Source organism: Enhydra lutris, unplaced genomic scaffold (genome assembly GCF_002288905.1).
Source record: "Enhydra lutris kenyoni isolate GAN:26980312 unplaced genomic scaffold, ASM228890v2 scaffoldscaffold10, whole genome shotgun sequence".
Taxonomy (NCBI): Eukaryota; Metazoa; Chordata; class Mammalia; order Carnivora; family Mustelidae; genus Enhydra; species Enhydra lutris.
In genome coordinates, this window is record NW_019154094.1 from 15,847,076 (window position 1) to 15,870,910 (window position 23,835).

A 23,835-nucleotide genomic window follows, 5' to 3' on the forward strand; every position below is an offset into this window, starting at 1 on the left:
TGGTGGGTTAAGCCTCTGCCTTTGGCTCAGGTCATGATCTCAGGGTCCTGGGATCGAGTCCCGCATCGGGCTCTCTGCTCAGCAGGGAGCCTGCTTCCTCCCTGCTCTCTCAGCCTACTTATGATCCCTGTCTGTCAAAAAATAAATAAAATCTTAAAAAAAAATGAAATCTTGCCATTTGCAATGATGTGAATGGAACTAGAGGGTATTCTTCTAACTGAAATAAGTCAGAGAACGACAACTATCATATGATCTCACTCATATGTGGAATATAAGAAACAAAACAGAATCGTAGGGGAAAGGAGGAAAAAATAAAATGATGAAATCAGAGAGGAAGACAAATCATAAGAGACTCTTAACTGTAGGAAACTAACTGAGCGCTGCTGGAGGGGAGGTGGGTGGGAGGATGGGGTAACTGAACTGGGTGGTGGGCATTAGGGAGGGCCCATGGTGTAATGAACACTGGGTGTTATATAAGACTGATGAATCACTGAACACTACCTCTGAAACTAGTAACACACTAGATGTTAATTGAATTTAAATAAAAATAAATTATTTTTTACCCTTTTCATTCTGACAATGACCTTACTTCTGAGTCAGGTGGATGGAGGGCAGGGAGGGAAGGAGGCTGTATGCACTCCGGGCCCCTCCCACTGATTGGTGTCAGTTCCCACCCAATCTCCTTGATCCGTCTCCTGAAGGGACATTGTGATTTACCTCTATTTTACATATGACAAAACTGAAGTTCACAAGGGGTCACCTGCCTCAGTCTGAAGTCTTTGATTCCAGAGACTGGATCTTTTCCATAAACCTGGCCCTGAGCCACCCCTGACCCACCATTTCCTCACCCATCTCCAGCTCTGTCCTGCCCATCCAAGCTCTGTCCTCCCCTCCCTCCCTTCCAGCCCCTGCCAGGCCCTGGCCATGCCTTGGTCCCACTCTGCAGCTTCTGCCATAGCGGGGCATGCCTGGAAGCAGCCTGCATGGGCCCTAAGGCAGGCTGTCAGCTAGCACAAGCTCAGGCCCTACAGACCCTACCCGTGAGTTGGGACTCAGCCGGGGGATGACCTTCAGGGGACCCAGAGGACCAGGGGTCAGGGCGCCAGCTGCTGTCTCCATGTGTGGTGCAGTGGATCCCCTTCCCAATATTCCCCGCTGTTGACTGCTGGGCACCTGATTCCCACGGCCCACCTTTCAGCCCCTCCTTTGTTTGCAAAGCCAAGAGGGCTTCTTGCTTTCTTGCTGCCTGGCTTTGTCCTCTCTGGGGCTCATGTGTTTAGGTGGGTACAGGAAGGTAGTGATGCCTGAGCCCAGAGCCGGCCCTGAGCTCCCAGGCACAGGGGAGGGAGGCCGAGCCGAACTGAACTCTGAGAAGGGGGCTGGGCTCAGTTCAGCTGTCCTGATGGAAACCCATGATTGTTGGACCAAGACGTCTGCCGCCTACGAGGGGCCACCCTGCTGCTGCCTCACTCTTTGTTGAGGGTCTCTGGTCAGAGGGAGGGGCGTGTGCTGCCAGTTGGGCAGTGGGTGGCCTCTTGGGTTTGGGATGGATTCCACGGTGTTTTAGGAGATGTCAGATTGTTGGGTGAGACTCCTGCCCCCAGCACAGCTTGACCAGGCAGCCTGGAGGTGAGGAAGCTGCTGGCGGGAACAGATAGCCCAAGGAGGTCAGGGTCCTATCCGCGGGCTGGGAGGACAGTGGGGTGGTCACCTGTCCAGAGCGCTCAGAAAGCACGCCTGTGCAGAGAGAGAAGAAAAGAGGTCTGCAGCAACATGCAGAGAGCTTGGAGCCTCTAAGTGATCCTTTCCGGGCCTTGGGAGGACTTGTTCTGTCCTTGGGCCCAAGAGAGATCCCTGTGGTCTTAAAAAAAAAATACCTTTACCTAGCAGAGCAAACTGGGCTGTGTGTCTTTATTCTTAGCACTTGAGTGCACACCTGCTTGGCCTCCAATTGCCAACACCAGTGTTTCTTTGCCTCAAGGTCCTCTCTGACCTCCAGATCTTCCTCTATGTCCTGGTGCAGGCCAGAAATGTGGAAAGTGCCAATGAATTAGGGGAATTACAGCCCCAGTTCCCTTGCCTTTCTGAGATTTCTCTGAGGTAAGTACTTGACACTGGCTCTTGAGTTCCAATTGCCTGCGTGTTCAGCCTGGTAACACACTGTTCTAGCTGTCTCCCCCTTCTCTCTATCACTTCCTGCTGGCATTTCCTGAGATCACCCCCTCCCAAATGAACTATTGCACTTGACTCCTGATCTTGGGATCTGCACCCAGAGAAGACAGCAGGAAGAAGTTTCAAAGACAGCAGGATGGTCCTCCACCCCTACCATGCTTTCTCTCTGGTCGTCTCCTCAGGAGAAGAGAGCCGAGGAGCTCAGCCCACCCTGAGACCTCAGTGCTTACCTCCAGAGTACATGTCGAAACATTTATGTGTCAGCACCACTCCTGTGGTTCCTGCAGATGAGAGAGCAAAATTGTAATTTCCTGAAATAGATCATCCTGCCTATCGTTTTTCAGAAAATGGCTACTCTTTAGTCTAAGATCTAAAAATGGAATAATAATGGAGTCAAGTCAGCTCCTATGGAAAGCATGCAGGACTGAGTAGGGGCCCAGGAATTTCTGGGCTGATGAGAGGTACAAGGATATGATGGTGAAGGATCTCTGGAATCGAACAGTATCCAACACCTTTGGGGCTGTGTTCTGCCTTGCCACTTCCTAACGCACCTCTTAGTATTTGGGCGTCAACTGCTGCATCTGAACAATGGGTTATGGGATCTACGGGATTTAAACTAGGTAGTAAACATACAAGACGAATTTTAGCTGGAAAACAGTAGTAAAAATAACTGCAATCATTATCATTAATTCTTCCTAAATAGGACACCTGAATCCTCTGGTTCATGAAGGCAAAGGGTTTTGCAGTGGGCTGAATGTAGTCAAAGTTCAGAGTCCTGTCATCTGAACTGCTTTTGTGTATTTTGTGAAAGGAGTCCTACAGGGAACCTTGTGTTTAGGGGGAGTCGCAGTTCTCAATTTCTGCCACTAGATGGGGGTGTTGCAGAGGGGATGGCAGCTCTACAGTTTGACCACGGGACCCTTCCCCCCAGGCCAGTTTGTGGATGCCTGAAGAGGGTGAGGACAGGGACCTGGGTAGTGGAGGCTCTCCTGATGGGTCGGTGGAGGGTTTACACCACAGCCCTTCCTGGGTTCTCAAAGCCACCACTATACGGTCCTTGGAAGGGAGCGGTCGATGTACACATGAAACTGATCATGTTCATTTGTGCATTTTTCTAGAATTAAGGGGATGAGGTATAACGGTTTCTTAAAAGAATCTCTGCCCCCTAAAAGACTGAGAACCACCAATCTTCAGCAATCCTTGTTGGCTTATTATACAGATGAGAACCTAAGGCCCTGAGAGTGATCCACTGGCCGGTCTCCACAGCTAGCAGGCACTTCCAGAGGCTTTTAGCCTAGAGAAGTTAGTTCAGCTGAGCAATTTGACCTGAGTCCTTCAGATTCAGGTTCAAATCTAGAGGATTCTATCAGCTGTGTAACCTTGGGCAAGTTGCCCAACCTCTCTGAGCCTCCATTTTCTTACCTAGAACATAGGCATACAACTCCACTGTAGCATGGGGATGTGGCTGAACGAAACAGCTCACAGCAAAGGCTCAGCAAGCGTCAGCTCTTGGTGCTACTGATGCTTGTTTTTGTCTTTGCGCTTAATGAGGGGAAGAGCAGGAGGCCCTAGTCTGAGCCTGTCTCATGGGAGACTATTTGAAGCAAGAAGTATGGCCTTGAAGCGAAGGACAATAGGGAGCCCCAGATAGGCTTGGAGCAGGGCGTGCCTTCTGACCTCCTGCTTTGGGTAAGGCTCCATTTTTGCCCTAGGCTTTGACCTTTCTCCCGACTCAGCAGGATTCTTGGCAGAAGGGAGATGGCTCCTGTAGGAGCAACCAATCCAAACCCTGTTACTTCCTAAGTGTGTTCACATGGTCATGCCACACACAAGCTTGACCTCCTCCTTTCTGAGTATCTGCTGTGCCCTTTGTCCTAGGAAGTGGCTCTTAGATTCAGGGAATTGGCCTTTGCTCTCCATCTCATCTGTGCCTCTCCAAGGGCAGAGCATGTGGTCCTTACTCTGTCCCTGTAAACCCACCCCTCCCGAAATGTGTCCCTGTTTCAGGCTTGGCCTGCCTTTGCTCCCTGTGAGAGATGCAGGGTAGTGAGGCTGTGGGCCTTCCCCCACATCTCCCTGCCTCCAGGCTCCCTACTCCAAGCTGGAAGGAAGTTTCTGGAATGCAGGGCTGGGCCCTCATGCCCTGCTCCAAGCCTATTGGAGGCTCCCTGTTGTCCTCTGCGTTAAGCCCACACTTCTTAGCAGGACACTTAGCCCCTCACTCTGTCATCCTGCCTGCCCCCTGCCCTAGCTGTACCTGTCATCCCTCCTTTTCTGATGTGTCCAGAGAGATCCCATGTGGCCCCTAATCCCTCTACCCACTCCTTCCTTCTCTGTTCCCTGCACAGTGCTGCCCCAGCCTTGAAGGAGTCTCCCCTACATTTTTCTGGCCAACCCATACTATTCCTTTAGGCCTCAGCTGACCAGCACTTCCCTCTGGAAGCCTCCCCTGATGACCCCCAACCCCACTCTGTGTCCCAGTTCTCAGGGCTGTGCTTCCTTCTCCTTCACAGATGCTCACCCCACTGGATTGGTGGTCAACTTCATGGGTACCCCAGGGAGTGTGAGGCCAGGGCCAGTCCTTCTTGTTCATGGCTGACCCCACCCCCCACCCCAGTGCTCTGTACAGGGCCTGGCCCACAGTACCTGTCAATACTGTTGAATGACTGAATGAAGGTATGTAATCAGTTCATCACCTCACACTGTTAGGGGTTGTCCCCCATGGTTTCACTTGTGTTGGTTTAGGCTGCGTGGCCTTGAGGGTGGGGTCATGCTTCACAGGAGAAGCACATCCTCCTGGGATAGCTGCACATGGCAGGAGCCTGGTCAGGACTCTGGTGGGTAGGACCAGGTCTTTTAGACCCCCTGCCCCACAAGCTTCCCCAGGATGGCCCCAGGCATGTGGTAGGAGCTGAGCTGCTGTTGGCTGAATGAATGTTAACCACCTCCCCATACCTCTTGGCTCTCAGTACTAAGAGCATGGTGGGGACTGTCTGGGGGTAGATCTACAGCTCACCGTTCACCAGGGCAAAGTTCAGGCCTCTGCCCACGTTGTTTTTCACAGGACTCATAATCCTGAATAAGAAGAAGAAAAACAAAATACAACAGTTGGTCCCCAGTGTGGAACGAACACTCTGCTTTTGTGACTCTGGAACTCTGAGGGGGCCCACACGGCGCTATGCAGAAGCATTAGGAAACACAGAATAATTTGGGCCATCTGTTTTCTCCTGGAAACGAGCGGTGGGCTGGATTCTCTGAGGAATACTCATGGCATGTTTGGACGAGAACAGTCTGCTTGGAAAAGAGGGAAGGTCCCTGCCTGGGGCTCTGAGGTGTTGGAGGTGGGACCAGCCCACCTCCCCCAAGCAGTGAGGCCTGGTTGCTGGGAAGAAGGCAGAAGCCAGAGTGCTGGTGCCATCCTGCAGAGGCTGAGATTTCTATATGGAGACCAGCTGTGTTCTTGCCTGCCCAGCATCCACAGCCCGATCTTCTGGTATTTCTTGGGAAAACTATCTTTCTCTACTCTCAGATTAGGTAGTTCTCAGGGCTGACCTCAGTCTTCCAGGACCAGATGAGTAGAACACCCTGTGTCCCTGCCCACAGTAACTGAGCCAAGTACGGTCATATGACCCAGGCCAGCCAATGAAATTCAGTCTTGGGACTTTTATAGGGATAGTTTGGATGGGAAAGTTCTCTTCCCAGTGGGCTGCCAGCCTGGGCTGCTGTCAGCCAGCTAGTGGCCTCCCTCCTTCACAGGAACCAGCCCGTTTTCATGTTGAGAAAACAGAGTCTGACAGAAGAGAACAGAGCTAAAGATGGTGTGAGAGGGACCCCTGATGACATGGTTTAAACCCCCTGGATCCAGCTGGTCCTGAAGCGTGTTATCTCGGCATTTTGTATGTGGGAATCACTAAGTTCCTTCTTTTGCTCAAATTGGAGTTAGGTTAAAAATCCCTGTTTTTTAAAAAAGATTTCACTTATTTGGGACGCCTGGGTGGCTCAGTTGGTTAAGCGGCTGCCTTGGGCTCAGGTCATGATCCCAGCGTTCTGGGATCGAGTCCCACATCGGGCTCCTTGCTCGGCAGGGATCCTGCTTCTCCCTCTGCCTCAGCCTGCCACTGAATGCCTGTGCTCGCTCTCTGACAAATAAATAAACTCTTAAAAGATTTCACTTATTTGAGAGAGAGAGAGAGAAAGAGAGAAAAAGAGAGGGAAAGAGACTGAGAGAACAAGTGGGAGGAGGCACAGAGAGAAAAGCAGACTCTCTGCAAAGCAGGGAGCCCGATGTGGTACTTGATCTCAGCAAGGCTGTCATTCAGAATAGAAGGAGAGATAAACAGCTTTTAGGACAGATAGAAACTAAAAGAATTTGTGACCACTCAACCAGCCCTACAGGAAATACAAAAGGGGATCCTTTAAGCAAAGAAAGAACCCAAAAGTAACACAGACCAGAAAGCAACAAAGACAATATACAGAAACAGTGAATTTACAGGTAATAATACAATGGCACAAAATTCGTATCTTACAATGGTTACTCTGAATGTAAATGGGCTAAATGCCCCAATCAAAAGACAAAGGGTATCAGATTAGCTAATAAAGCATGATCCATTGATATGCTGTCTACAAGAGACTCATTTTAGACCCAAAGACACCTCCAGGTTGAAAGTGAGGGGGTGGAGAACAATTTATCATGCTAATGAACCTCAAAAGAAAGCTGGGTTGGCAATCCTTATATCAGACCAATTAGATTTTAAACCAAAGACTATCAAAAGAGATGAGGAAGGACACTATACCATAATTAAAGGGCCTAGCCAACAAGAATTAACAACTGTTAATATTTATGCCTCTAACATGGGAGCAGTCAATTATATGAACCAATTAATAACAAAATTAAAGAAACATATTGATAATAATATATTAATAGTAGGGGACTTTAATATCCCTCTCACTGAAATGGACAGATCATCTAAGCAGAAGATCAACAAGGAAACAAGGGTTTTAAATGACACACTGGACCAGATGGACTTCACAGATACATTCAGAACATTCCATCCTAAAGCAACTGAATATACATTCTTCTCTAGTGCACATGGAACATTCTCCAGAATAGATCACATCCTGGGTGACAAATCTGGTCTCAACTAGTACCAAAAGATTGGGATTATTCCCTGCCTATTTTCAGACCACAATGCTCTGAAGCTAGAACTCAATCACAAGAGGAAATTTGGAAGGAACACAGATACATGGAGGTTAAAAGAGCATCCTAGCAAAGAATGAATGGGTCAACCAGGAAATTAAAAATTCAAAAAATTCATGGAAAGGAGTGAAAATGAAAACACAACTGTTCAAAGCTGTTGGGATGCAGCAAAGGCAGTCCTAAGAGGGACATATACCGCAATACAAACCTTTCTCAAGAAACAAGAAAAGTCTCAAATACACAACCTAACCTTACACCGAAAAGAGCTGGAGAAAGAACAGCAAAGAAAGGCTAAATCCAGCAGCAGGAGAGAATAAAGATTAGAACAGAAATTAATGAAATAGAAACCAAAAGAACAGTGGAGTCAATCAACAAAATTAGGAGCTGGTTCTCTGAAAGAATTAATAAGATCCATAAACCCCTGGTCAGACTTATCAAAAAGAAAAGAGAAAGGACCCAAATAAATAAAATCATGAATGAAAGAGGAGAGATAACAACCAACACCGAAGAAATACAAACAAAGGACATATTATGAGCAACTATACGCTAGCAAATTAGACAATCTGGAAGAAACAGATGCATTCCTAGAAATGTATAAACTACTGAAACTGAACCAGGAAGAAAAAACCTGAACAGATCCATAACCAGCAAGGAAATTGAAGTAATAATTAAAAATATCCCAACAGACAAGAGTCCAGGGCTGGAGGTCTTCCCAGGGGAATCCTACCAAACATTTAAAGAAGAACTAATACCTATTCTTCTGAAGCTGTTTCAAAAAACAGAAATGGAAGGAAAACTTCCAAACTCATTCTATGAGGCCAGCAATACCTTGATACCCAAACCAAAGACCCCACCAAAAGGAAAATTACAGACCAACATCCCTAATGAACATGGATACAAAAATTCTCACCAAGATACTAGCCAACAGGATCCAACAGTACTTTAAAAGGATTATTCACTTATGGACATTGGGGAGGGTATGTGCTATGGTGAGTGTTGGGAAGTATGTAAGCCTGATGATTCACAGACCTGGACCCCTGGGACTAATAACACATTATACGTTAATTTAAAAATAAAAGGATTATTCACCATGACAAGATGGGATTTATTCCTTGCTGCAAGGGTGGTTCAACACCCATAAATCAATCAATGTGACACACCACATGAATACAAGAAAGGACAAGACCCATATGACGCTCTCAACTGATGCTGAAAAAGCATTTGACAAAGTACAGCATCCTTTCTTGATTAAAACTCTTCACAGTGTAGGGATAGAGGGTACATACCTCAATATCATAAAAGCCATCTATGAAAAACCCACAGCAAATATCCTTCTCAGTGGGGAAAAACTGAGAGCTTTTCACCTAAGGTCAGGAACACGGCAGGGATGTCCACTATCACCACTGCTATTCAACATAGTACTAGAAGTCCTAGCCTCAGCAATCAGACAACAAAAAGAAATAAAAGGCATCCAAATCGGCAAAGAAGTCAAACTCTCACTCTTTGCAGAAGACATTATACTCTATATGGAAAGCCCAAAAGACTCCACCCCAAAATTGCCAGAGCTCATACAGGAATCCAGTAAAGTGGCAGGATATAAAATCAATGCACAGCCATCAGTTGCATTTCTATACACTAAAAATGAGACAAAAGAAAGAATTACAATTGTACCCCAAATCGTAAAATACCTAGGAATAAACCTAAGGAAAGAGGCAAAGGATCTGTACTCTAAAAACTATAGAACACTCATGAAGGAAATAGAGGAAGACACAAAGAAATGGAAAAACATTCCATACTCATGGGTTGGAACAACAAATATTGTTAAAATGTCTATGCTACCTAGAGCTATCTACACATTTAATGCAATCCCTATCAAAATACTATCAACATTTTTCACAGAGCTGGAAATAAATAATCCTAAAATTTTTATGGAACCAGAAAAGACCCCAAATAGCCAAAGAAATGTTGAAAAAGAAAACCAAAGTCAGTGGTATCACAGTTCCCAGACTTCAAGCATTATTACAAAGCTGTCATCATCAAGACAGTATGGTACTGGCACAAAAACAGACACATAGATCAATGGAACAGAATAGAGAGCCCAGAAATAGACCCTCAACTCTGTGGTCAACTACTCTTGACAGAGCAGGAAAGAGTGTCCAATGGGAAAAAGACAGTCTCTTCAACAAATGGTGTTAAGAAAACTGAACGGCCACATGCAAAAGAATGAAACTGGACCATTTTCTTACATCGTACACAAAAATAAACTCAAAATGGATAAAACACCTAAATGTGAGACAGGAATCCATCAAAGTCCTAGGGGAGAGCAAAGGCAGCAACCTCTTTCTTGGCCGCAGCAACTTCTTTCTAGACACATCTCCAAAGGCGAGGGAAACAAGAGCAAAATGAACTATTGGGGGGTGCCTGGGTGGCTCAGTGGGTTAAAGCCGCTGCCTTCGGCTCAGGTCATGATCCCAGGGTCCTGGGATCGAGCCCCGCATCAGGCTCTCTGCTCAGCAGGGAGCCTGCTTCCCTTCCTCTCTCTCTCTGCCTGCCTCTCTGCCTACTTGTGATCTCTGTCAAATAAATAAATAAAATCTTTAAAAAAAAAAGAAAAAAATGAACTATTGGGACTTCATCAAAATAAAAAGCTTTTGCACAGCAAAGGAAATAGTTGACAATACCAAAGACAACCTACAGAATGGAAGAAGATATTTGCAGATGTCTTATCAGATAAAGAGCTAGTATCCAAAATCCATAAAGAACTTATCAAACTCAACACCTGAAGAACACATAATCCAATCAAGAAATGGGAAGAAGACATCAAGAGCCGTTTTCCCAAAGAAGACATACAAATGGCCAATAGACACATGAAAAAACACTTAGCATCACTGAGCATCAGGGAAATGCAAATCAATACCATAATGAGGTACCACCTCACACCAGTCAGAATGGCAAAAATTAAAAACTCTAGAAACAACAGGTGTTGGCGAGCATGTGGAGAAAGGGGAACCCTTTTACACTGTTGGCAGGAATGAAAGCTGAGGTAGCCATTCTGGAAAACAGCATGGAGGTTCCTCAAAAAGTTAAGAATAGAGCTACACTACAACCCAGCAACTTCATTACTAGGTGTTTATTAAAGGATACAAACAGATTTAAAGGGACACGAATGTTTACAGCAGCAATGTCCACAATAGCCAAACTATGGAAAGAGCCCAGATGTCCATTGACAGATGAATGGATAAAGAAGATGTGGTACAGGGGCACCTGGGTGGCTCAGTGGGTTAAAGCCTCTGCCTTCGGCTCAAGTCATGATCCTGGGGTCCTGGGATAAGCCCCGCATCGGGCTCTCTGTTCAGCAGGGAGCCTGCTCCCGCCCCACCCCCGCCCCCGCCTGCCTCTCTGCCTACTTGTGATCTGTCAAATAAATAAATAAATAAATCTTATAAAAAAAAAAAAAAAGGAAGATGTTGTATATACATACAATGGAATATTACTCAGCCATTAAAAAGAATGAAATCTTGCCATTTGTGATGATCTGTTTGGAACTAGAGGGTATTATGCTAAGTGAAATAAGTCAAAGACAAATACCATATGATTTCACTCATATGTGGAATTTAAGAAAACAGATGAACATGGGGAAGGGAAGGAAAAGTAAAATAAGATGAAAATAGAGAGGGAGGCAAGCCATAAGAGACTCTTAATCATAGGAAACCAACTGAGGGTTGCTGGAGGGGAGTTGGGTGGGAGAATGGGGTAACTGGGTGATGGGCATGAAGGAGGGCACGTGGTGTAATGAGCACTGGGTGTTCCATGCCACTGATGAATCACTAAATTCTACCTAAAAAATAATACAGTATATGTCAAATTAAATTAAATTTAAAGAAAAATACATACATACATAAATACATACACCACCAGTCCTTGGCCCCTTTGGTAGGATAAACTTAGTGCCCCAGAGCCTTTACCATCTGGTTTGGATAATGAGTACATAATCTTTGTCCTGCACCTGGATGGAAGCCACCGCACCTGCTCCATCTGAACTTTGAGGTCTGAATCTTGATTCTGAGCTCTCCCCAGAGGCATTCCCCTTTAGAGGAAGCCCAGGACCTTGCTGTCAGGCAGACAAGCTCAAGAGTTCAAATCCAGACTCTGCCACGGGTCAGCTGGGTAATGGCTTCTGAACCTCCATTTCCTCATCTTTGCAAAGGGGTTAATTGCAACCCCACCCCCCACCCCCCAGGGAGGGTTGGGGGATTGAATGAGAGGAAGCCGGGAAGCATTTAGCAAGGTGCTGGCAGATGGGAAAGCTGTCTGGATTACTGTTACTTGTGACTCATCCGCCCAGAGGAAAAGCAAGCCAGTGGAAGGTGTGGGCCAGTCTCAGCGCCCGCCCTTGCACCCTTCGAATTGGCGAATGAACCCATGAAAAGAAAGGGAACGCAAGAAACTTACACAAGGTTTTCGAAGCATATGGAGGGACCCACGACATTAGCGGCTCCGCTGCTGATTTTAAAGGCAAAGAAATTGTCTGGGCAGGGCTTGCTGAGGCCGCACTTGGTCCTCACGACCTCTGTGGAGGGAACAGACCAACCTTGGTGGTCGCAGCGTGGCAAGGGGCTCGGGAGGAGGCAGGGGAACGGCCGGGGAGCAGGCTCCGGACCCTGCGAGAGGCCTCCACCCCAAGGCACCTTCGCTGACCATCTGAGGCCGGGGGATTTGCCCCTTTACGCATGCGCAGGACGCCTCCAGCCCTCCCCACCGAAGACGCAGGACACCTGTGTGTCTGACTACCCTCGAGTTTATTTTCAGGGTTTCCACGACAGCTCTAGCTCCAGCTCAGCGCCTGGCTCGGATTCAGACCCGTGTCCTCTCCCGGTGGCCCTCCCAGGGCCAGCCCCAGAGGCTGGAGAGAGGCGGGAGATGTATCTGTGACCCCCAAACCCAACGGACTCTTTGTGAGCGGGGATCTCCGTCACCTGTGTTTTCAGCCCGGCAGGCTCTCATTTATATTAATGCCTGCTGTTGCTGTTTTTTTTTTTTTTTTTTTTTAAACACCACCTGACAGTTTGGAAAGTACCATTAGGGAAGCTGGGTAAACACCGAATTAGAGAAAGTTCACCTGCGAAGGGAAAGCCATAAACGGGCAGTGTGTGTCCTCCAGCCCCTGCCCCGCTCCCGGCTGAGCTATGGTAGCACAGGCTTGGAGCGAACCCCCAGGCTTCCTGAGACAAGCTGGCAGCCGCCTGGGGCTTGCTGTGTGCTAAGCACTGTGGCAAGCACTTTACATTTATTATCTTATTAAATCGTACCGGGAACTCCTGTGTCTGGCACTCTAGGGTCTGGCACACAGTAGGCACTCAATAAACATTCACTGAATGAACGCATAGGTGGTTGGGCAGGGCTGGGCTCCAGGCTGGGAGAAAGGATACCATCAGGGTGCTGAGGATCTTGCCAGCCTCTAGGGAGCCTTTCTGTGCCTCAAGGAAAAGTGCCCCTCTCGGGCGGACACAACCCAATGTGCAAGACTTGCCAAGCCCACACCCGGGTACTCCAGCCAAGCAGGCGGCCCTGGAGGCCTGAGTAGAATGCCTATGGTGGGCTCTCTGCCTGCCTCCTGCTCCGAGACTCAATACACCCACCTGATGGGTATAACCAGAGCTCAAACTAGGACACTGTCACCAGAATGAGCGCCAGGTGCCGAGACTCCCACAAGGGGCTGTTAAGGGCAGAGTGGGTGTCTAGGCCAGTGGCGCTGGTCAAAGAGAGCTGGAGACGTGGGGACCTGACCCCTTCCCCACCTTCTGAAGAGGGCCCTTCTCAGGAGGCCTAGCACCTGCCGAAAGGTGGGTATGAAGGCTGAGGATGAGGCTGGGGAGGGGTCCTACTCTCCTGTGAGTCTTGGGCCCTCACCTCTGGTGCCCTATCCCCTCATGGAAAGGCCAGGTAACTCCTGAGACCAGACATTCTTACTGATGCTGGAGGGATTGTTCCAGGCCCTGGACCCCACTGTAGAGTTTGCCCAGAGCCTAATCAACTGCAGCTAAGTCTGATAAACCTGATGTCAACAAGCTGGCTTAAGCAGGCTTTTCCAGAATTGATTTTCTGACCATCCATCCTTTACGGTCCAGCTACTGGTTGAAGGGGATGACGTCCAGGGGGCTCAGCCATTGGGAGGCAGGGATTTGCTTTCTGGATTTGGGCTGGGGGGCTGCCCCTACCAGCTGCCTCAAACCCTGAGACTCCAAGCCCTCTGGGAACCCCTAGTGCTGTTGCTGAGGGTGTGAAACAGAGCACTGGGGGGGGGGGGGGAGCAGTCAGGAAATGTGGGCTGCTCTTGAATAATCTTCAGTGTGACTTGCCAGAAATCTCTCCCTTTACCTTTGCCAGCTATAAAATGAAGGAGTTGGTTTAGATCAGGGCTGTCGGATAGCTCTTCTTGGAACTGTCAGTGGAGCTGCTATTAAGGGGCTTAACCGTCAATGTCGACCAGGAGAGCCGGCGGTGGGGGAGGCAGCGTGTGTGCCCAGATCTGTCATGCCCCAGCAGATGATGCCTGAGTGTGTGTGTGTTTGTACCGAGATGCTGTGCTACTCTGTGTCTACTCCAGAATAGGACTCAGGAGGCTCAGGTCAATGGAGTTGCAAGTGTGGGTGAATGGTTGGTGTTGATCCATATGGTCTTTGCTCTCTGTAACCCCACAGTGCACGGGGGCCCCCATGCCCTTCTCAGTCAAAATTCTGTTCCTGGAACTACAACCCTCTTCTGTCACTATTACGTTAGGGTGGGAGAAGGGGGGCTTGGAGATGTTGCCTCCTGAAAGGAGCGTTGAGACGGTGGACTCTGGGCTAGCCTGGAGTTGAACTCCTGCTCCACTGTGTACATCTGTGTTGCCTTGGCCAAGAGATTTCACTTCTCTGAGCTTCAGTGTGCACACCTATAAAATGGGTATAATTAGAGTGCCTACCCGAGGTGGTGAGGATTGCATGAGATGCCTGGAACGCTCTGAACACAGAACATAGTCGGCCCTCCATCACTGTACTATCATCATCATCATAACTGTCCCTCCCTTCCCCCCTCTCCACACTTTGGGAGCTGTGGTCTTTCACTGAAGCCCTGCTTGGACGGCTGCAGTATCCAACATTGGAGGCCTCAGCATTCCCACTTTCCAGTGCCTGACTCTCCAGCCATGGTCTCTCTTGCAGACTCCGACATTACTGCCTCGAGGCCTTTGCGATTCCCTCCCTAATGGCTTCTCTGATCTCATCCCGTTGGAAGGGGGTAGCCCTCCCGGAGGCCGGAACACTCTGCCCCATCTCTCTTGGCAAAATGGGCACTTCTACCCTAAAAGACAACCAGCACCCCCTTCTATATGCTTCTGGGGGCACCTGGAGTGCCCCATATGGCCCCGGGGAACTCAGGAGCAGGAACTGTGACCCAAGCCTGTGGTCGCTGCGCGATGATAATAAGCACAGCACCCATCTTCAGGGCTCTGGCTCAGTGGGGGTCAGAGAGGGGAGGTGGCTGTGCAGGGCCAGGGGCTGTGACTAGGGAGGCAATCCAGACTGCAGGGTGGGGTTGCTAGGGAAGGGAGAGCTGAGCCATCTCCATCAGTCTGAATGGCTGAGAGGAGGCCACTACTGCTACAGGGCTGGGGGGGCTTCAGAAGGCACCTTGGGGCCATGGGAGTAGAGAGCCGGGCAGATTCTGGGCACCAAGATTTTTCTAGGGCCTGCAGGGCTGGGAGGAGCAGCCCTGGAAAATCTCACTCTAAGGCAAAGGCAGGGCTGGGGTGATACTCACCGACCTTCTTGGAGTCCAAATCTGCTGGAGAGAAGACACAATCTGGTTAGCGAGAAAGTGCTTTGGTCGCCCCCTGCTGGAGGCTGGAGAGTGGCACTGGCCGGGCCAAGCGTTCTCCTCCTGTGGGGGATGTTGAGGTGAACTCTAGAAGTCCCACCCTGTCAGGGAGCCCTCCCTCACCTTACACTGCCACCCCTTCACTCACTCACACACACACACACACACACACACACACACACACACACACACAGGACTTCCTGCTCTAACAGAGCATGTTATTAAATGCATAAAATAAAATAGATTAGAATGGAAATCAACTATACATCAATATAATAAAATATTAAAACATAAATTTGTGCTACAATAATCTATGTGCTTCTTTATTAGTGCATTAAATAATAAGGTGGGGGGGTGTATGCAGCCAGGGTAGGAACCTCTGAAGAAAGTGATTACCCCTTTCTGCGGCTGAGCATTCATGGTTTTCAATGGCCACTTTCCCACTGGTTACCTGTCCTGTCCCTGTTAAGTATTTCTTGAGACCCTGGATCATCACTTTTGTTTTTGTATATTCTGTAATTAAGTCTGTTTGTCTTTCTGACTCAGACCATGAGCGGGGGCCACATGTTTCTCATTTTGGGGTCCCTGGGACCTAACAGAATAGTTACTCCATGTTGGTTGGAGGTGTTGATTCATCAGACTTCAGTTCTGGTGTGTACTTTCAAACCCTGTCCTCTTTCTCACTTCAGGCTGGGGCTCTCTCCTCTAGAGGACATCCCTGAGCTCCACTTCTGCTCAGAGCCTCCTACACTGACCTGGGCCCATCTCTTCCCAGCCTGTCCGCACAGCCACGTCCATCTCTGTAAAAGCACTGCCCTGGGGCCAGGGACATGGTGGCCTACATGGGTTTATACAATTCATCCTGATGTGGGTGTGAGCCACACCTGACCAGAAGTGGACAAGGTGTGGCATCTCAGAGACTCCTCTGTGTGGTGACTGGCTTCTCATTGCTGTGAAGTTGTGAGCTAGACTGCGCTGCTAGAGGTTATTGACCATGTCAGTGGAGGTCATTCCCTAAATCCAAGGAGGACAAATAAGGACGCATAAATCCCTTTCCTTTCCTTCCTTCCTTTGAAAGGATTTGGACCTGAGAGACATGGGCTCCCATTCCTGCTGACCTATATAGGGGAAATTTGGGCAACTTTCTTCATCTCCCTGAAGCTCCCTGAGCTTCTCCTTTCTTAGACTACACATAAAACCACACCACAAAGTCGTGTATGAGTCCACTCCACAACCACACCATGGATCACCTCATGGGGCCATTTGTGTAAATTATATGAGGTTATGCATGTAAGCAACTGGTATCCATTACTCATCCATCATCCATCCAGACATCATTCATTCACCCATCCATCATCCACTCATCCATCCATCTACCCATCCATCCATCCAGCCACCCATCTGCCATCCAACCATCTATCTACCCATCTATCCACCCATTCATCATTCATCCATCCACCCATCCACCCATCCATTACCCACTTACCCACCATCCATCCATCTATACATCTGTCCACCCATTCATAATCTATCCATCCATCCATCCCTCCACCCACCATCTACCAATCCACCCATCCATCAACCATCTATCCATCATTCATCTATCCATCCATCCATCCACTATCTATCCATCCACCTGTCCATTCATCCACCTACATATCCATCCATTCACCCATCCTTCCATCCACCTTCCATCAGTCCACCCATTCATCATTCATTCATCCATCCATTCATTTTTCTTTCATTCATCAAATGTTTACTAAGCATCTGCCCTGCACTGAGTGCTAGAGAAATGGATGTACACAGGATAAAATCCTTGCCTTCAAGAAGGTTACATTCTAGGGGATGGCGATCGAAAACAACCAAGTAGACAAATAAATAAACACCCTAATAATGGATGATGGTGAAGCTCTCAAGGAAATAGGCTGACATAGGGGCTAAAGTAGAGGGAGGTGTCATGGCTGCAGCTGGGGTTGTTGGGGAAGGCCTCTCTGAGGAGGTCATATTTGAGCAGAGACCTGAAGTTGGAGAAGAGGGACATCTGTGTGAAGAGTGTTTCAGGAAGAGGTGAGAGCAGCCGTGGCTAGATACCACTCAATGCTCAGTTTTGTGTCTCTTGGCTTCCTCCCTTCCCTCCTCCCTTCCTTCCTTCCTTTTCTTTCTCCCTCTGTCCATTTTTCTTGGAATCACATTTCCAAAATGGCCCTTGATGCAGGCACATGTTTTGGCCAGGGTCTTGGAACACTTCTCTGTTTCCCCATGGGCTCCAGGCTTCCTGGCAGGCTCCACCCCCCCCAAAGGCTGGAGTCCCAAAGGCAGCCCAAACTCTGCCATGTCTGACTGTCTCCTGGGTCACCCACAGATGGAGGGAGGACTATCCTTGGCTCCGTCCTGGTCCACAGTCCCTGCCCCAGCAGTGAGCCCCACTCACCCAGCCAGCGGGACAGATGGATAGTTTTCATGTTTAAGCTGCTGAAGCTGCGCAAAAAGATCCATGTGGAGACCAGGGCAAAGATGAGGGCCAGGAGTCGGAGCACACCTGCAGAGCAAGGAGATCCTGCCGTGAAGCCCCATCACAAGGCCACATAGCAAGGCTCCTTGTGAGTCCTTACCGAATCCCCACAGTGAGACCATGTCACGAGACCCCACCAGACTGAGGCCCACACCTTGGACCAGGTCAGGGGACCGCATGGTGGGACCATGTGCGAGTCCATGCAGTGATCAAATGGTGAGACCGTGATGCAAGGTGACGTGGCCACATTTCCCCAAGTGGGTCTACTGGGAGAAAAAGTTAGAAATGAGCCTTCCTGGGCTCCACGTAGCTACCCAGAGACAGACTCTTGAGGGGTGAGGCCCAGGAATCTGCACTCTTATCCAGCACCCCGGGATGAGGCCCGAATGTGTGGCAGCAAAGCAGGAGGCAGGTTCTGCAGCAGACAGCCCGCTCGGGGAGCCCTGCCACAGGAGTCAGGAAGGCTGTGGCAGTGCTCTGGACAGCCAGTGCCGCTGTGTGACCTCGGGCCAAAGCTCAGCCTCTCTGGGCAGGAGTGCCTCAGTCAAGGGTGGACATGGTTCAACAGCCTTGCTTCCGAGCCCACAGCTCGCTGGGAGCGATGGGATAGTTGTCTCTAGTAGGCAGCCTCTAGTGGCTTGGGGCTAGGGCTGGTCCTTCACATTTTCCATCACTCCTCCTGAAAGCTGCCACAAATAACCACACAATGCTATCTATAGGAACATACATTGGCCTTGCTGACGTGGCTTCCCTGGCCTCACAGCCTGACTGCTTCTGCACCAGTGGGGAGCAAACCCCCACCCAGGACAGACACCCAGAGCTCCCAGTCTCACTCCCTTCCCCCACTCTCCCATGAGGGCCAGAGGCAGGTGCCACTACACCTCCTAGCTCAGGGACTCTGGTGGCCCCATTGCCATCAAGCCACACTCTCTAGGTCCGTCCCTGACCTCCGTGTGGCCCTGAATTCAGCTCTGGGGTCTTGTGTTAGCCTCTCGCTACTAGGGGTGGAGAAGGCCCCTGGATCCTGTGGGGCACGGCTCAGGGCTGTGGAGGGTCCCTCATCTTCTGGGCCCCAGTGTGGCTGGAGGCACCCAGAATTCTCCCTGGGCATCAGCTCACATGATACAGACTTTTGTTGGAGGCAGTGGGCCAACAGCTTTCACATACATAGTTATGTCAGTTCATCCTCACGGTAAATGTACGTGTTGGATGCTACTGATCATTACCACTTTGCAGATGAGGAAACAGGCTCAGGGAGGTGGTCAGTTGGCTCAGACGTGGCGTTTGAAGGGAAGAGAAGTGCGCTGACTCTAAAACTTGTGCTCTGAACTTCCTCACAGCTATTTGGGAATATAAATGAATTGTGTCCATTTCTTCTTTGGTGCCTCAGTCTCCCTATCTGTACAGAGGGTAAAGCATGAGAACATGGATGAGAAGGCAAAGGCTGCTCCTTGTGCCCAGCCCCGTGGTATGAAGTTTCTAGAACAGCCCTCCTTGAGCCCTCACTTCCTTCCAGGGTTAGGTATCTCCAAAATAGGGACAGTCCCTGTGATCCCAGCCTGGTGGGGCCATGATGGCAAAGCTTATCTGGTCCTTCAGCCTATGGGCAGCAAGTTGCCTTTTCCCCTCTTTCAGGCTTACCCCTGGATGGGTTTCCTCCTAGAGTTAGTCTGGTCTGAACATCTGAGAGCATGGGATGCCAAAAAAGCTCTGAGTCCAGGGACTGGCTGCACTCCTGATAGAAAAAATGATTCCTAAACCAGTATCAGACCTTGAGATTTTGAATCCTTGGAACGTGGCCCCTACCTGATCTTCTCATCTTGTCCAGGTGAGGAGCAGCTTGGGGTCAGTGTTAGCCTGTGGAGAGAAGGAAATCAAATTGGAAACTGGCACCTGGGGTCTGAAAACGAATAAGGTAGATGATTAGGGATGAGTATCTCTGACTGAGGAGATCACTGACTTTCGGTTTGGTTCCTCACCATCTGTCTTCTGTTCACTCTCTGCCTCCAGCTCTCCTTCACTTCTGCCCCTAGAATTTTATATTCTATTCAACATGTCTTTTTTTTTTTTTTTAAAGATTTTATTTATTTATTTGACAGAGAGAGATCACAAGTAGATGGAGAGGCAGGCAGAGAGAGAGAGAGGGAAGCAGGATCTCTGCCGAGCAGAGAACCCGATGCGGGACTCGATTCCAGGACCCTGAGATCATGACCTGAGCTGAAGGCAGCGGCTTAACCCACTGAGCCACCCAGGTGCCCTCAACACGTCTTTTTTGAGTGCAGAGATTGGCAGGTAGAGGAAGTTGTAGTCTGCCAGCCACTGTCTCTTGGAGGATTGATTTATTCATCCATCCATCCATCCATCCTTCCATCCGTCCATCCTTCCACCCTCCATCTGTCCATCTTTCCGTCCGTCCATCCTTCCATCTGTTCATCCTTCCATCCATCCATCCATCCTTCCGTCCCTCCAGCCAGCTGAGAGACATTGAGCTAGCTGGCTCCAGCAAAACCATCAGGAAACAGCAGCTCGAGTGATTTCTGCCAAAGTGCCAAGGGGAAGAGTAACGAGAACGCTCACATTACGGGTGAGTTTGCGCAGGTGCTATATACGCAGTTATCTCCTTTCGTCCTCGCACACCCCTATTTTAAGGGTAGGTAAGCCAAGACTCGCCGTGGTTAAGCCCAGGGTTATTCAGCTTGTAAGGGTCACAGCCAGAATTTGGAGGAGGTCTCCACTGCCCAATCCCCACAGGGTCCCACTGCCAGGGCCCTTTGTCCCAGAGGAGAGTTGAAACTGGAGTTCCCTGCCTTCTTGAGCCCCAGGCCCCAGCTTTCACCTGTGTCACACCCCAGGTGCTGGGCAGTTCCCAGTGACTCAGCAGCTGTGAAGACCCCCAGGGGGTATCTAGAAACCTAGGGGAGGGGAGGGCAGGGCTGGTGGTAACTGTTCTAAGTCTCTGAACCCCCACAGCCAGCTGGAGCGGCTCTGACTGCAAGGAATTGCTCCCACGACTCTTTTTGCCCCCTCCCTACTCCAGAATCTTCTTTATCCTAAGAATCCATCCCAACAAACTTGGTCTCCAAAGCCCTATGGCCAAGGACCCAGATAAGAGACAGGAGGCCATTCAAGCAGTTCCCTGGGTCACTCCCTGATATTTAAACGAAAGCAAGGGCAAATCTACATTTCCTTTTGATAAGTCTGAAAATGTTCCCACCCACTCAGACCTGCCGGTTAGGTCCTTCTGGGTGAGAAAGGTGAACCCATGCCTGACTCCGCCCACAGAGGTTTTATAGAACTTTAACTTCCTGAAATTCAAATGATCACCTCACCCCCCCTCACTTTTTTTCGATACAAGAGTATATTACGCTTTTGAGTATTCCTGGAATCTGACCTACAGTCTGGGAGCCCAGGCCCCCAGATGATGCTGAAGGACGTTCCGTGGGATCCGCATGTGTGGGGACCCAGGAGAGCTGGGGGCCAGACAGGATGGAAGGATGGAACAGGGTCAAGTAGTTGGGGACGCGCAGGTGACGAGATACACGTTGATATTCATAGAGAGCAGGCGGGAGACGGAACTGGAGAGACAAAGGACAAGGGGCTGAGGGGACGGCAGAGATACAGAGAGGGACACAAAGAGAAAGAACAAGACAGGGACAGAGGAGGAAAACACATAAAGGACCCCCAGGGGGTATCTGGAAACCTAGGGGAGGGGAGGGCAGGGCTGGTGGTAACTGTTCTAAGTCTCTGAACCCCCACAGCCAGCTGGAGCAGCTCTGACTGCAAGAGGGAAGAGCAAATACTCAGGACATGCATTTACCCAGGCTCAGAGGGAGAAAAAGTGCCATTCAGAGAGAGACAAGAGAGACGGGACAGAGATAGAGGCTGGGACGCATACCTGGGCATGGGGCTAGCTTCTTGCTGTCCTGCCCATGCCAAGCATGGATTCTGGCTTCAGGGCTTGGGGGTGGGGAGAGCGGTGAGTCTGATGTCCCTCCTGGCTGAGTCCCCAACCGTCCCCTCAGCACCTGCAGGGCTCTCCAGTCTCCTGAGCTCCCCGCCCGCTCACCTGGCCAGCTCACCCTGCCAGCCCATGGGTGCTCAGGAGGCTCTAGCTCCACAGCCCTGGGCACTGGGACCAGGTCTGCTGGGGGTGGGGAGGGAGGGAGAAAGGCACTTCGGACCTGTATGCGGGGTGGGGCAAGAATTCCATCCGTAACCACCCAAACCAAAAGTTTCTTCCTTACTTGTTCCTGCGAGAACGTCTGTCACAACCTGTTATTCAGGTTACAGAGCTGTGGGGCAAAGGCATGGGGAGAAAAGTCGGACTGTCCTTGCACACATATGATGGCCCCAGGGTAGTATGTGGTCACAGGGCTGGCGGTGGTGGGAGGCTGGAGGGTGGAAAGGAGGGGATGGAGCTGGAGGAGTAGGGAGGGGAAGGCAGAACCCATGGTCCTCCCTCACTGTCCTGAGCCTCTCTCCCTTTGTCCTGCCCCTCCCCTTGGACCCCTTTGGATTTCTGGCTGCAGGTCTGGCTCTGTGCATAAGCCGCAAGCATGCTTTCCTTTTCCATGGCAGGCCTGGTTTCCTGCAGGCTCTGTACAAGGCTGAGCACAGAGGTGGTGCTCCAAGAATATCAGGGGCCTGAATGAACCGGATTCTTGCACAGTCCTGAAAGGTTAGGGCAATGAGACGACTGTGTAGAGAAGGAAGCTGAAGTTCAGAGAGGGCAACTGACTTGTCTAAGGCCATACAGCAACTTGTGGATTTAATTTCTGAAGCAGTCTCTGAGCAATCACAGGAAGGCAGGCTGTGTATGAGACAGGGGATAGGGCTGTGAGCAAGACATGCCTGGGTGGCTCAGTCTGCCTTCGGCTCATGTCATGATCCCAGGGTCCTGGGATCTCAGTGTAGAAGTTGCTTCCTCTGGGAAGCTTTTCCTGACCCCCCAAATCAGGGCTAATGCCTACCTGTGGTCCTGGATGAGGGGACCCCCATCATGGTCCCCCATCCTGTCAAGAGGAGCTGGTAACAAGGTGATTTCTCTGTGGTTGGTTTAGAAGGGGGCATGGGACCCAAGCAAGGCCAATCAGAGTTTTTCCCTGGACAGATCTTGGAAACTGGGGGGTGGGGAGATGGGGGGATAAGGGATGGGGAGTGGGGGGGTAGAGAAGCTGTTTTTTCCCTGGTGACTCTAAGTTGGACATCTGTGAGTCTGGGGCTGCTAGAGCCCCTTTCTCAGCTACTCTAACATCCTGCCAGAGGATGAAAATGCCAGGCTGAGCATGGGGCAGCACTCATGGCCTTGGTCTTGAGAGGGTCAGGGAGGAAGGAGCAGTGATGTCAGGAAAGAGGACGGACTTCAGGTCCATCAGAGAGACCTGCACTCGTCACTCAGTTCTTGTGTGTTTTGGGGCACACCTCTCCGGGCCCCGGCTTCTTCCTCTATAAGATGAGGGTTATGCCATCTACTTGTCCTGAAAGGGGTGTCAGGCAGGGAGGCCGCCTGTCTACAAGGACTTTGCTAGCTGATGACATCCACCCTAGCCCTCCTCCCTGTGGGCAGGACCCATTCACCCCTGCTGCTTCCTGCTAGCACACCTTGCCAGGATTCCTATCCGGATGTTTGCTCTTCCAACGCAACTAAAATGCCAACACAGCCGGTTTGTTGGTGACATTTCTTAATGGTCCTATAAGAGAGCTTCTTCCCGTTTCCTGGACTCTTCTCTACTCAGGTGCCTTTGAGCTCAGCCATGACCTGTCCCAGAGCCAAGATGAATGGAGGGCGGATTACTCTCTTTCCAGGCTAGGAGGGTGGAGGAAAGCACCTTGATGAAGAAATAAATAGGTATTTCTCCTGCTTAAGTCTGGTCTCTGGTCCCTAAGGCCCTCAGGATACAGGCCAAAGTATCTCATGTGCTTATAAGGCCTCACATGATTTAAACACTGGCATGAGATGGACCTTGCCACCCTCATCATCTGCGGTCCCCACTCCTCCTTCTGCTCCAGATGCTCAGAGCAGCCCCGAGCGATACTCTCTCCCTCGCCAGCTTTGCACATGCTGTTCTGTATGGGCATTGCTCTTCCAGGACTCATC

The 23,835-nt window shown here is 49.9% G+C and overlaps 1 protein-coding gene across 1 annotated transcript in view; it reads right to left on the reverse strand.

Annotated features, from left to right (window-relative positions):
- Positions 1-21,825, reverse strand: part of LOC111144234 (family with sequence similarity 3 member D) — a 28,220-nt gene extending 6,395 nt beyond the window's left edge. Inside the window, exons 1-7 of the mRNA XM_022498447.1 lie at positions 21,805-21,825; positions 19,545-19,595; positions 17,658-17,765; positions 15,170-15,193; positions 11,822-11,939; positions 5,189-5,247; positions 2,403-2,453 (exon numbers count right to left, since the gene is read on the reverse strand). Coding sequence (XP_022354155.1) covers positions 2,403-2,453; positions 5,189-5,247; positions 11,822-11,939; positions 15,170-15,193; positions 17,658-17,765; positions 19,545-19,557 — 373 coding nt within the window. The 5' untranslated portion in view covers positions 19,558-19,595; positions 21,805-21,825. The remainder of the gene's footprint in view (positions 1-2,402; positions 2,454-5,188; positions 5,248-11,821; positions 11,940-15,169; positions 15,194-17,657; positions 17,766-19,544; positions 19,596-21,804) is intronic.
- Positions 21,826-23,835: the final 2,010 nt, after the last annotated feature.